The 15156-nt window shown below is 43.1% G+C and overlaps 1 protein-coding gene across 5 annotated transcripts in view; it reads right to left on the minus strand.

Annotated features, from left to right (window-relative positions):
• LOC129826571 (netrin receptor UNC5D-like) overlaps nucleotides 1-15156 on the minus strand; it is a 326296-nt gene that overhangs the window by 36926 nt on the left and 274214 nt on the right. For 4 of the 5 annotated variants that reach the window (XM_055887464.1, XM_055887460.1, XM_055887463.1 and 1 more), the window contains 5 exons: nucleotides 13818-13998; nucleotides 10065-10232; nucleotides 8384-8548; nucleotides 5333-5365; nucleotides 3420-3605 (listed from right to left, as the gene is read on the minus strand). In XM_055887464.1, the coding sequence (XP_055743439.1) occupies nucleotides 3420-3605; nucleotides 5333-5365; nucleotides 8384-8548; nucleotides 10065-10232; nucleotides 13818-13998 (733 nt within the window). The remainder of the gene's footprint in view (nucleotides 1-3419; nucleotides 3606-5332; nucleotides 5366-8383; nucleotides 8549-10064; nucleotides 10233-13817; nucleotides 13999-15156) is intronic. The other variant, XM_055887462.1, reaches the window with a different exon arrangement.

The following is a 15156-nucleotide window of genomic DNA, read 5'->3' on the forward strand; positions in this document are numbered from 1 at the left end:
CAGGAGCCCCATAGGTTGAAGTCAAGTGCACTGAGCACTCTCTGTGAACTGATGGAAAATAGGCTTCAGTGTGAATAATATGCCAAGCTAGTTGACCAACTCAGAGTTACAGTACAGGTAAATAACTTGGACATGAGAAACTGTATATATACAGGCCAGGGCTGAGCCATAGTCACTGGTCAGAGGTAAATGTAATTACCAAGCATACACAGCTTGATCTCCATGATCCATCTGTTGGAGTCAATTCCTCTCTGTACACAAAGTCACCCTCCTGGAGGACACAGTGCTTCTCTGTCTGTGGGCACAGCACACGGCTGGGGCTGTGTGTTTGTGCATAAGTGTGTGTGTCTGTGGCTGGGAATGGGCTGAGGGGTCTGTGACGGTGACCGTCCTGTAAGTGAGGGGAGTCCTTCAGCTCACAGCATGGACTCAACAGGCCAAGGAGGGGCGTCTTCAGCCACAGCCATTCGACGCCTGGCCACACTGCCAAACACTGTGTGCAGCTATCTGGCACATCCAGACATTAGGGCCCCAGGACTCCCTGTGCCACAATAACAGCAGTCAAAAAGTCATTGCTGCCCAGCTGCTGCCTGGTGAGGGGTGGAAGGCAGGAGGCTAATGTTGTTTTTATTTTTAGGGAAATCGTTAATTACTGGAGGGCTTGATCCGTGTTGTGCTTCAGGGTGTTTCCACTGCAAGACTAACTGGAGGGTATTCGGGGTGTTTCCACTGCAAGACTAACTAGAAGGTATTCAGGGTGTTTCCACTGCAAGACTAACTGGAGGGTATTCAGGGTGTTTCCACAGCAAGACTAACTGGAGGATATTCAGGGTGTTTCCACAGCAAGACTAACTAGAGGGTATTCAGGGTGTTTCCACAGCAAGACTAACTAGAGGGTATTCAGGGTGTTTCCACAGCAAGACTAACTAGAGGGTATTCAGGGTGTTTCCACTGCAAGACTAACTAGAGGGTATTCAGGGTGTTTCCACTGCAAGACTAACTAGAGGGTATTCAGGGTGTTTCCACAGCAAGACTAACTAGAGGGTATTCAGGGTGTTTCCACAGCAAGACTAACTAGAGGGTATTCAGGGTGTTTCCACAGCAAGACTAACTAGAGGGTATTCAGGGTGTTTCCACAGCAAGACTAACTAGAGGGTATTCAGGGTGTTTCCACTGCAAGACTAACTGGAGGGTATTCAGAGTGTTTCCACTGCAAGACTAACTAGAGGGTATTCAGGGTGTTTCCACTGCAATACTAACTGGAGGGTATTCAGGGTGTTTCCACTGCAAGACTAACTAGAGGGTATTCAGGGTGTTTCCACTGCAAGACTAACTGGAGGGTATTCAGGGTGTTTCCACAGCAAGACTAACTAAAGGGTATTCAGGGTGTTTCCACGGCAAGACTAACTAGAGAGTATTCAGAGTGTTTCCACGGCAAGACTAACTAGAGGGTATTCAGAGTGTTTCCACGGCAAGACTAACTAGAGGGTATTCAGGGTGTTTCCACGGCAAGACTAACTAGAGGGTATTCAGAGTGTTTCCACGGCAAGACTAACTAGAGGGTATTCAGAGTGTTTCCACGGCAAGACTAACTAGAGGGTATTCAGGGTGTTTCCACGGCAAGACTAACTAGAGGGTATTCAGGGTGTTTCCACTGCAAGACTAACTAGAGGGTATTCAGGGTGTTTCCACTGCAAGACTAACTAGAGGTTATTCAGGGTGTTTCCACTGCAAGACTAACTAGAGGGTATTCTGAAGCTGAGTGCTGCTTCTCGTAACTTTCAGTGCCTGAAAATTATGAAAGTGCAAAATGTAACAATATTAAAAGCTATTGCTCTGCAATCAAAAACCGAGGATATAATGGGAAATGTTACATTTGACGGAACTGATATAAAGAAATGGAACAGTTTGGAGCAATGAGAAGAATTTTTTTTGTTACTGATTGATAGTGATTTGTTACTGATTGCAGTAGACATAGAACAGGACTCAAGAAAATTCAGCTGCACAAGCCATGGACAGATAGATAATGCATTTCAGTAGACATTGCTTAAGCTTTCAACCTGACATGTGAACAGCCATGTGCATTTTTCTTCTTCTGTCAGTGCAGTGGAGAAAAATCTGATTATTGCTTGAGTGTGGATCTTTAAAATGGTGGATCAAAATGGAATTGTGGAGGAGGTTGGATGAAAGAAGTTAATGAAATGGACCTCACGTTGAATACCTTGAGGGATATGTTTGGAATTGGATCTCTGATTAAAAATCTTTCACAGCCAGCCGTAATGCAGAGAGACAGGGTCAAGCCTAAAGACTCATTCACCACTCTGCCTAAAACCATGTCATGGCAGGAGCGATCTCAAGCATTAAGGGCCTTTTTAAAGCAATCACAAGGCATGACAAGCTACTGATTCATAAAAAAACACACGAGTAAAGCTATGTTTTTCTCTCAATGTGTTTAACCGGACGTTATTGGGCTTATGAAAAATCTACCGGAACAAGGTAAACTGGAAAAAAAACAGGTCAAGCATAATAAAATACATGCTATTCGTTAGTCTCCCTCCTTCCTCTGTAAAATAAGAATCCATAGCTGAAATGAGAAAGCAGAGAATATGAGCTATATTTCAGAGGCTCACTTAGCAGGCTGACGGAGAAGGGAATAGAAGAATGGAGTGATGGTGGCCGGTGGAGGGCACAGCAGGCAGCTCCTGAAAACCTGGCCTATTTAAATACGATTGATGGCCTGCTGGATGTAGCCCGGCACCGTCCCCCAGCTCCCCAGCCTCCCCCTCCCTGGCGCGTGGTGAGGTGCATGCATGACTTCCCAGGCCTTGGGAGCATTGGATGTGCATGGCTCCGGCAGGGTTTTTCACAGCGCTGTCACAACTAGACAGAATTTATCACCCGCCGCTGTGATGGCTATCACTTGTGCTAACCCAGAAGTGTCACTGACAGTAATATCAATGCATGTAGCAAGGCTGCCTGGGACAAGCCACAGACCCAGCCACTGTTATGAACAGAAATGATTTCTGTGCACAACAAAAATTGAATTTATGTTCACTATTCCATGCTTTTCACATTTATCCATCAGTGGATTTGGCTGGGGCTATCTGACGACAGGGAAGGGGGTTTGGCTGCTTCACAGTCAAATGTGTGAGGTCTGCAGCCAGGGGGTCACAGGAAGTGTCCGTCAACAGTTGATAACCTATGTCTGCAATAACAGAGTAGCTGGTCTATCAAAATAGAAGGACAGATCATTTCAGTGATTATGATAATATAAATCCTAGGCAGCTGTGCAGGATAATGCACCATGCAGCCTCAATGCCAACACGCGGCAGCATTCCTAAAGGAACCTTGACAAACTCCTGCCTGCTGTTTGGCCTTGTGTGAGACAGGGCATACAGTGACAGGCAGCGCTAGCTCACCTTGTCTGGTGGTCTTGAAGTTGAAAGACTGGAAGCCCCCGGTGAGCGCGGACGAATCGATGACATCAACGCCATAGTCGCTCTGGTTTTTCCGGTACAGCATGACGGCCACCACAAGGACAGTCACAGCTATGATTCCCGCCCCCAGCCCAGAGTAAAGAGCCACGTCGTTGGAGCCATCCATACCTGGTACACACACATAGACAGACACACAGAAACAACAGTCTCACTGGATGTATGCTTAGCGAAAATAATAATGTGTAAGAAGCTTAACTAAGGCAGAGTAAAGAGACATTGAAAAGGGACATGAGAGAATGGTGGTGGTAGTGATTCTAATGTGGTAACATTCTTGGGCATCTCAAATATTAGATGACATATTCTACAGTATACTGGTTTTGCATTGTTTTAAGGAGCTTTTGGAGAGTGAATTCCTTTTAAAGCAGTGTGCTGGCTGTTCATCTCAACATACCCTTTAACTGCTCAACTGACATGCTCCTCTTCTCACAACACACAGGACTAGATGGGAAAATTTTGCCTCTACACCGCTGTTACACAAGACATTCATAAAGCTGTTAACAGTGAGACGGAGGGAGGTATAACTGCTTTCAGACACACTAGTCTATATCCTATAAATATATGGTACATACTAAACTACATAGTATGACCAAATGGTCACCGTCTGATAGTGACAGGAAATGATCCGAGGCAAATTCATTTAAAGGAGCGCCGTTATGAAAATTATGTCACTCACCAAATGTTCATCTCCCCGTTCTAGAACTCTGAACTCAATGGTTAAATTAGTTGTTTTTGTACATTTTACCCATTTTTAGTGATATCCAAATGGTAGTTACAGTCCTGTCCCATCGCTGCAACTGCCGTACGGACTCGGGAGCGTCAAAAGTCGAGAGCCATGTGTCCTCTGAAACACGACCCTGCCAAGCCAGACTGCTTCTTGACACGCTGCCCGCTTAACCCAGAAGCCAGCCACACCAATGTGTCGGAGGAAACACCATACGGCTGGCGACTGGAGTCAGCATGCATGCGCCCGGCCACCACAAGGAGTCGCTAGAGCGCGATGGGACAAGGACATCCCAGCCGGCCAAACCCTGCCCTAACCCGGACGGTGCTGGGCCGCCTCATGGGGCTCCCGGTCGCTGCCGGCTGCGACACAGCCCGGGATCGAACCCGGATCTGTAGTGACGCCTCTAGCACTGCGATGCAGTGCCTTAGATCGCTGCTCCACTCGGGAGGTCCTCAACTCAATGATTTGACCCAGAATGTGTTGCAAACCCAGGCAACAACCACCTAAGCACACATTATGTGAGTGAGCCTGTCTGTCAGCCTAATGAAGGCTCATTACAGACACTGCTGCAGCTCCAGTCAAGGTACCGCCTGACAATCATTTCAGCAGGTGTCAGGCGGTATATGCACGAGGGAGAGATTATCTGATCTGAGACCCACCAGAGGATACAAGTGAGGAATCACTGCAAATTGGTCAAATTAGCTTGTTTGCAATAATTACACTCCATTAATCACCTACATTATAGCACATGTTCAGTTGTCACAAGAGATCAATCTCTCGGCTCAATCTGAGAAGGAAAGCCCGTTGTGATGTCACACTTGTGAAGAGTGGACAGTTGAGTGATGGAATGGTAGAACATGGTTCTAATTCTGTTCAGAACCTGACTACAAGTTTTTTTTGATGGGTGTGATGGCTGTGTAAAATGCAGGTAAATTAAAGTTAACCAAATAGGTAGGTGTAGAAAGTAGGTGCCCATAACAAAAAAACTGCTTATACTCTGATTCTGGACCCTGAACTTTCATCTAGTGACAATTTGGTCATTTTATGCCTCAGAAATTAGGTCAAGAGTTGGGGGTTGAAGATAAAAGAAATGCAGAAAGGAAGGACTCACTTTGAGGTTTAACATCATGCAGCAGCTTTCCATCTGCAAAGACAGAGAGAATGTGAAAAGGAGAAAGAGACACGAGGTGATTAAACACCAGCCCCGACTGTGTCCCAAATGGCACCCGATTCCCTTTATGGTGCACTACTTCACCACAAAAGTAGTGCACTATAAAGGGAATAGGCTGCCATTTGGGACACTACAGAACAAGGTGATTAAACGCCAGCCCTGTGTGAGTGAGGTATCCTAATAGTGCACGTCTTTCAATCATGTGGAGATGCCCTACCACTGAGATATACAGATACAGACTGCCCAGATTATGATGACATCATTACCAGACTCAAATCAACATGGATAAAAGTGGCCAAGGGAGAGATTGGCAAATGGGTCTGAAAAATATTTGATCATGATCATCTCTCTCCTTCACAAGGAGGAAAAGAAAAGGGTCAAACATTTTTGACAATTTATGATTACCACTGGAAAATTGGAGCTTAACAATGCTTCTTTGTACCGAAGAAGCCCAAAATAATAATCCTACTTTGTAAAATATTCTGTTGGCTCTTTCTTTCTCTATTTCTCTCTTTCTCTCTTTCTCTCTTTCTCTCTTTCTTTCTTTCTCTCTTTCTCTCTTTCTTTCTTTCTTTCTTTCTTTCATCAGACAGACAGACAGAGACAGACACTGTATATACAGAGTGCATTTGGAAAGCATTCAGACCCCTTGACTTTTTCACATTTTATTACGTTATAGCCTTATTCTAAATTTGATTAAAGTTTTTTCTTCCTCATCAATCTACAAACAATACCCCATAATGACAAAGCAAAAGGTTTTTCAATTTTTTTGCAATTGTATTAAAAATGTAAAATAAAATATCACATTTACATAAGTATTCAGACCCTTTACTCAGTACTTTGTTGAAGCACCTTTGGCAGCGATTACAGCCGCGAGTCTTCTTGTATTTGGGGAGTTTCTCCCATTCTTCTCTGCAGATCTCAAGCTCTGTCAGGTTGGACGGGGAGGCCCGCGACCACTGTACAGGTATTGTCAGGTCACTCCAGAGATGTTAAATCGTGTTCAAGTCCGGGCTCTTGCTGGGCCACTCAAGGACATTCAGAGACTTGTCTCGAAGCCTCTCCTGCGTTGTCTTGGCTGTGTGCATAGGGTCGTTGTCCTGTTGGAAGGTGATCCGTCGCCCCAGTCTGATGTCCTGAGAGCTCTGGAGCAGGTTTTGATCAAGGATCCCTCTGTACTTTGCTCCGTTCATCTTTCCCTCGATCCTGACTAGTCTCCCAGTTCTTGCCGCTAAAAAACATCCCCACAAGATGATGCTGCCACAGCTATGCTTCAACGTAGGGATGGTACCAGGTTTCCTCCAGACATGACGCTAAGAATTTCAGGCCAAAGAGTTCAATTATAATTGTAATTTTAACTTTTTAGTCATTTTCATGTAGAGTTGATTGTGTATTTGGGATCATTGTCTTGCTGCATGACACAGCTGCGCTCCAGCTTGAGATCACAGACAGATGGTCTGACATTCCCCTCAAGTTTGCCAAAAAGGACCTGGAAGCACCTGGATGATCATCAAGTTTTGGAAGAATATCCATATTGGCAGATGAGTCAAACATGGAAGGTAGTGTGACAAGCCAAGACAACGCATATTGTAAGAAATTTGTAAACATTTCTAAAAACCTGTTTTTGCTTTGTCATTATGGGCTATTGTGTGTAGATTGCTGAGGACTTTTTATTGATTTAATACATTTTAGAATAAGGCTGTAACTTAACATAATATATTCTTATTCTGAAAATGATTAAATATTCCCTAGACATTTTTGCAAATTTCTTAAACATGAAAAACAAAAATACCTTATTTACATAAGTATTCAGCCCCTTTGCTATGAAACTCGAAATTAAGCTCAGGTGCATCCTGTTTCCATTGATCATCCTTCAGATGTTTCTACATCTTTGAGTCCACTTGTAGTAAATTTAATTGATTGGACATGATTTGGAAAGGCACACACCTGTCTATATATGGTCCCACAGTTGGCAGTTCATGTCAGAGAAAAAAAACAAGGCATGGGGTTAAAGGAATTGGCCGTAGAGACAGGATTGTGTCGAGGCACAGATCTGGGGAAGGCAACCAAAACATCTGCCGAATTGAAGGTCTCCAAGAACACAGTGGCCTCCATTCTTAAATGGAAGAAGTTTGGAACCACCAAGACTCTTCCTAGAGCTGGCCGCCCGGCCTCATGGGTCTCCCGGTCGTGGGCCTTGGTCAGGGAAGCGACCAAGAACCCGATGGTCACACTGACAGAGCTCTAGAGTTCCTCTGTGGAGATGGGAGAACCTTCCAGAAGGACAACTATCTCTGCAGCACTCCACCACTCAGGCCTTTATGGTAGAGTGGCTAGACGGAAGCCACTCCTCATTAAAAGGCACATGACAGCCCACTTGGAGTTTGCGAAAAGGCACCTAAAGACTCTCGGACCATGAGAAATATGATTCTCTGGTCTGATGAGACCAAGATTGAACTCTTTGGCCTGAATGCCAAGCGTCACGTCTAGAGGAAACCTGGCACATTTGGTGCACAACTGAGCAAGAGGACAAGTACATTAGAGTGTCTAGCTTGAGAAACAGACGCATCACAAGTCCTCAACTGGCAGCTTCATTAAATAGTACCCGCAAAACACCAGTCTCAACTTCAACAGTGAAGAGGCGACTCCGGTACGCTGCAATTGTATTGACAACTGTGGTCAGAACTTCCAAACTGTGGTCAAAACTGAATGCACTTTATTGATAGCTACACTCTCGTGATGCAGGGGGACGTTTCGCATGAACACTACAGGAGGAATTACCATAGTGTTATCATTCACTGAGAGCTCTAGCAATGTGGACTTCATTTCAGTATGTGTATTTGTCCAACAAATCCCTGTGTGGCAAGCTGTTCATATGTGTTAATGACGGGTCCTGTTGTGATCAGTGTAATGGAGATATGGCTTATGGAGATGACAGTGAAGGTTAGGACCGCAAACTAGAAAGGAAAGAGAAAGAAGTAAGGGACTTACTCTGGGTACACATTCCTCCAGTGCAGTTATCTGTGGTGTCGCTGGGCCCATCACACATCTTGCCCCTGTGTCTGGGTGGTGGGTCATTGCACTCCCTCCTACGCTGTCGCTCACACTGCACACTGCACAGTGTCCACGCGCTCCACTCCTCCCAGCCACCATCAACTGTGGATGAGGAAATGGAACACAGAGACAGAACAGAAGGTGAGGCGGTGGTCCATCTCAGAGCGCATTCACTCCACATTAACCCTCAGGTTCCTCTCACATAATGGGAACGCTCTTCTTTCCCCCATGCAAAATGAAACCCCTTGATGTAGCCGTGCATGTTTATACTCATGTTCCTCTGTCGTCTGTGTCATTTGATCTAGGAGGAACCCCTCATGCACAGATAACTAATATTGGTAGACCATACAGTGCCAAAAGAGATTTCTTGGCAGAGTTTTGCGGAGACCGTAATCGGTCTCTATGCACAATCTCTGGAGAACTACTCAATTTATTTTGTAGCGTTCCATGAGTTCTAAAAGCACTCTGCGCTACATTCTTTCACAGTTTTCTTCCCAGCTAATTTAATGCAAATGTATGTGTTTATATGATGCAGAGAATACAGAGTGCGTTTGGGTTGACCATGTTAGTGCATACATATTGTGCTCTCGCCAGATAGCTTCTTCCCTAACCAATCCAGTCTCTCCCTTGTGATTGGCTTTTGAAGACAGTTACGGTAAGTAAGACTGAGAACTATTACACACTATTTTCTTGGACAGGAAGACACATAACAGCAGCAGCATACAACATACAGTGGGGTCCAGAAATATTATTATTTCTATTATTGGTTCCCTCGATAAAGATGAGCAAAAAAGACTCAAATAAATTATGGAAATACTGTACAATTATATTATTTTATACTAATAGTCAGGGAAAAATATTTTGATAAACAAGTAATACAAATAAAGGTCAAAATGATTGGATCTCCCATTTTCAATACTCCAGCACCCTCCCACTGCAAGGACAACGACACTGAGCCCTTTTCAAAAATATTTGATGAGATTGGAGAACACATTGGGAGGGATCTTAGACCATTCTTCCATACAGAATCTTTCCAGATCCTTAAAATCCTTTGTCTGTGCTTATGGACTACCCTCTTCAATTCAAACCACAGGTTTTCAATGGGGTTCAAGTACAGAGAACCCCAAAATGTTGATTTTGTGGTTAATTAACTGTTAGTGAATTTTGATGTGTGCTAGGGGTTATTGTCTTGCTGGAAGATCCACTTGCGGCCAAATTTTAGCCTATAGGCCTCCCGGGTGGCGCAGTGGTCTAGGGCACTGCATCGCAGTGCTAGCTGCACCACCAGAGACTCTGGGTTCGCGCTCTGTCGCAGCCGGCCGCGACCGGGAGGTCCGTGGGGCGACTAGCGTCGTCCGGGTTAGGGAGGGTTTGGCCGTGGCGGGCCGGGCCGGGCGCAGTGCGCGCTAACCAAGGGAGCCAAGTGCACAGTGTTTCCTCTGACACATTGGTGCGGCTGTCTATTGCTGTGGCTGTCTACCAGTCTATTCTTTCCAGGTGAAACCCAATGACCTCTGTGAGTAGAGAAACTGAATGTGATCTCGCAAGATCATGATGGTCGAACAAGGCTAAGTCTATTCACCAGCTCTACAGTACTTCATGAGGTATAGGAGCTTACTTGGACAGAGGGCATTACAGGTAATCTTCTGCACAGACATGCCCTCGCAGAAAGCCCCTCCATTAAGCGGGGCAGGGTTGGTACAGGTACGGGAGCGTTTCTGGACGCCTCGACCACAGGGAACGTTACAGGGAGACCACTCTGTCCACAGCGACCAACCACCATTCACTACAGAGAGATAGAGGTGGGTGAGTTAGGGAGATATGGTGGTGAGTTAGGGAGATATGGGGGTGCGTTAGGGAGAGAGAATGATAAAGAGAGGGAAACTTTATTTAAAAGGGCAATCAGCAGTTGCTACATCCATTTTCTGATTTACAGTACACCTACTGTTTCTTTATATTTTACTATTTTCTACATTGTAGAATAATAGTGAAGACGTCAAAACTATGAAATAACACATATGGAATCATGGAGTAACCAAAAAAGGGTTAAACAAATCAAAATATATTTTATATTTAAGATTATTCAAAGTAGCCACCCTTTGCCTTGATGACAGCTTGCACACTCTTGGTATCTTACTGAAGAGCTCTGAGACTTTCAACATGGCGCCGTCATAGGATCTCCACAGCAAACAACTTGTACATTTCTCATGAGCTTAGTTCAACTGTCATAGCCTATCAGAACCCAAAATATAAGCTTGTTTTACTCCAATGCTTGTAAACAAAGTAAATGTAACCAAACACTCCATAGCCTCAAAACACGCTGGTTATAATGATACTTTTTATATCATGGAAGATCAGTCTTTGCATCCATAGTTCTTTCTATGAATTTGAGAATGATTACATTTCTCCAGCCCCATCCCTCCTCTTTTCACTGAAACAGTGGTGTGGGTGTACACTTTATTATTGTTTCAACTGCTGATTTGCCTTTTAACCTTTCTAGCCCAGGGGTTCCGCTAGCGGAACACCCACAACATTCCGCTGAAAAGGCAGCGCGCGAAATTCAAAAATATTTTATAGAAATATGTAACTTCAAGTCCAATACAGCAAATGAAAGATAAACATCTTGTTAATCTACCCATCGTGTCCGATTTTTAAAATGTTTTACAGCGAAAACACAACATATATTTATGTAAGATCACCACCAAATCCAAAAAACACTCAGCCATTTTTTCCAGCCAAAGATAGTCACACAAAAGCAGAAATAGAGATAAAATGAATCACTAACCTTTGATAATCTTCATCAGATGACACTCATAGGACATCATGTTACACAATACATTATGTTTTGTTCGATAATGTGCATATTTATATCCACAAATCTCGGTTTACATTGGCGCCATGTTCAGAAATGTCTCCAAAATATCCGGAGTAATTACAGAGAGCCACGTCAAATAACAGAAATAAACTTTGATGAAAGATACATGTTTTACATATAGTTAAAGATACACTGGTTCTTAACGCTTAACGTTCCCAAGGTAAACAGACTATTTCTCAGGCCCAGATCGTAGAATATGCATATAATTTACAGATTAGGATAGAAAACACTCCAAAGTTTCCAAAACTGTCAAAATATTGTCTGTGAGTATAACAAAACTGATTTTGCAGGCGAAAACCTGAGGAAATCCAACCCGGAAGTGCATTCTTTTTTTTTATCCCTGTTTCATTGCCTGCCCCTCTTCCATTTAAAGGGGTATCAACCAGATTCCTTTTCCAATGGCTTCCTCAGGCTGTGACCAGGCTTTAGACATCGTTTCAGGCTTTTATTTTGAAAAATTAGCGAGATTTTTCAAAACGAGTCAGGTGTCCTTTGATTAGTTCCTGAGAGGGGTAGCTCAACATTTTCTTTGTCTCTTTTATTGAATAGTTTACCATCCGGTTGAAATATTATTGATTATGTATGTTAAAAACAACCTGAGGATTGATTATAAAAAATGTTTGACATGTTTCTACGAACATTACGGATACTTTTTGGAATTTTCGTCTGCCTTTCAGGATCGGAACGAGCCTGTGGTTTTCTGAACATAACGCGCAAACCAAATGGCGGTTTTTGGTTATAAATGTAATATTTATCGAACAAAAAGATAATTTATTGTTTAACTGGGAGTCTCGTGAGTGCAAACATCCGAAGATTATCAAAGATAAGCGATTCATTTTATTGCTTTTCTGACTTTCGTGACCATGCTAATTTGGGGCTAGCTGTTCTTACTGTTTTGTCTAGTGATTGATAAACTCACAAACACTTGGATTGCTTTCGCTGTAAAGCATATTTTCAAAATCTGACACGACAGGTGGATTAACAACAAGCTAAGCTGTGTTTTGGTATATTTCACTTGTGATTGCATGATTATAAATATTTTTAGTATTTTTTTTGAATCTGATACTTTTTGGAATTTTCTTCTGCCTTTCATGACCGGAACGAGCCTGTGGTTTTCTGAACATAACGCGCAACCCAAATGGCGAACTCGGACGAAAACTTCAAAAAGTTATTTTCCACGTCGAATAAACTGGTCAAATTAAGTAGAGAATCAATCTTCAGGATGTTGTTATCATATATATCCAATAACGTTCCAACCAGAGCATTCGTTTTTTTCTACAGAGTAATGGAACACATGGCCACATCATGACTAGCGCGGGTGACCAGGAACTAGCATTCTGCCAGACCACTGACTCAAATAGCTGCCATCCGATCCCACATTACACTAGAGGCTTCATTCCACGTTATACTGACTGTTGACATCTAGTGGAATGCGTAGGAAGTGCGAACAGATCCATATCTTACTGGGATGTGAATACACGATGAGTTTAACATCAACAGCCCCAGAATTTCCACTTCCTGTTTGGAAGTTTGCCTGCCATATGAGTTCTGTTATACTCACAGACATAATTTAAACAGTTTTAGAAACTTCAGAGTGTTTTCTATCCAATAGTAATAATAATATGCATATATTCGCATCTGGGACAGAGTAGGAGGCAGTTCACTATGGGCACGCGATTCATCCAAAGTGAAAATGCGGCCCCCTATCCCAACAGTTAATCAAATCTCCTACAGAGTTAACTATACAGACAACAGTTTAGAGGTATTAATGATTAGCAATGCTCCATGATGTTACATCAATAGATTCCTGAGTATATTGTGTACAGTACATCAAATGTGGAAAATGTGCACTACTCTTACGTTAATTGCCAGTTCAATTATCAAAGCACTTTGTATCAAGGAGAAAAAATGGTAAGACTAATCCATTCACATAGTTGGGCAGTTTAAATCTGAATGAACAAGAGGTTATTTTACTGAGTAGTCAACTCCTTTGGTCTGATTTGTTTGCTCTGTCAGTTGTATGTGTGGGGACATGGAGGAACATTTTTACCAACATTTTGTGAGCTGCCGAATTGCTCCAATGCCTCTAGTAAATGCGTAATTAATAAGCAACACTCCTTTAAATGAGATTAAGACACAGTATCTTATTCCCTTTCATAAAATACACATTGATTTCAAAGGGGAGGCAGTCAATTGACTCTTTGAATAATACATTTATCTAAATAAAGGGAAAAAGCTTTCCTAACAAAAACACTAAGATGGGTCTCTTAATCACTTGTGAGGGGGGCATGAAACACTAAAATTGATCTGAGGCACCCTGTTAACACTACAGACTGGTTTCCTAGACAAAGGTTAAGCCCAGTCCAGTCCTGACTAAAAAGCATGTTCGATTGAGTATCTTCTTAAGATAGGACAATGCTTAATCTGTGTCCAGGAAATAAACTCGACAACAGACACACAGTCAGTTAGTGGCTGGGGCTGGGACCGGAGCCTTACCGAAAACAACCACAGTGGCTGTGGAACTGCGTCTTTTGGCCACGATGTTGCTGGCCAGGCACGTGTAGTTTCCCGAGTCGGACAGTCGTGCCTCGTTAATGATGAGATTGTGGTCAGCTCGTGTGTCAATGTTGTCATCAGTCAGGGAGCTCACCAGCTCCTCGTTCTTCAGCCACTCCACCTGCCGACAAGAGAGAAAAGAGAGAGAAAGAGACATAGAAAAGAAGTAGACAGAATTATAGAGAGACATAGAAAAGAGGTAAACAGTTAGAGAGAGAGTCAGCGAGAGTTAGAGAGAGTTATTACAGACTTATTACAGCATACAACCACATCAGATCACCCAACCACATGACCGCAGCCATTAGGCGTTCAGAGGGCCATAACCAATTACCAGCAACACAGACAGAGAGGAAAACAAATTATGAATTACAAACTTAGTGACGCTTTATTGCTCCAATGCTCCTACCCTGGTATACGGAACTGCATCGCTGCTTTTGCAAATTATATTCACACTGCGATGAAATAGGGCTGGTTGATGGATTTACAGGGTGCTTTCATATAGCAAACACATGCCGTGTTTTCAAACTCCAAAAACATGCAAACACACACTGTACAAAATATTAGAAACACCTTCCTAATATTGAGTTGCACCCCTTTTTAACCCTCAATTCGACAGGAAATGGATTACAAGGTGTATAAAGCCTTCCACAGGGATGCTGGTACATACTTCTCACAGTTGTGTCAAGTTGGCTGGATGTCCATTAGGTGGTGGACCATTCTTGATACACACAAGTAACTGTGAAGCGTAAAAAAACAGCAACGTTGCAGTTCTTGATACACTGAAATCACCTGGCACCTACTACCACTATACCCCATTCAAAGCCAAGTGAATATATTTTGTCTTGCCCATTCAACATCTGAATGGCACACATACAAAATCCAGGTCTCAAATGTCTGAAGGCTTAAACATCGGTCATTAACCTGTCTCCTCCCCTTCATTTACTATTGCAACTCAGTGGATGTAACATTTATTGAGAAATTTGATACCTTCTGGAAACAAAGCTCGTATTATAAGGAGGATGGGCTCCACCTAAATTTGAGATCCTGTATCCTTTCACATTATTATAAGGCTGAGTTGAGACAATGATTTATCAATGACCCAAGTCCAGCTCATTTAATCCCTACTATTGTGTCACTGAGTTGTTGTCATGCGTCAGCAAATGTACATTATCCTAGGGTCGTTGGAAGACAATGTAAGTAACCTAATTTATGTCCCTCTTACTGCCCTGAATGCCTCTGCTGATCCCACAGCTATTGTATGCAGTTATGCATGACCCTA

This window comes from Salvelinus fontinalis, chromosome 28, assembly GCF_029448725.1.
Source record: "Salvelinus fontinalis isolate EN_2023a chromosome 28, ASM2944872v1, whole genome shotgun sequence".
NCBI classification, from domain to species: domain Eukaryota; kingdom Metazoa; phylum Chordata; class Actinopteri; order Salmoniformes; family Salmonidae; genus Salvelinus; species Salvelinus fontinalis.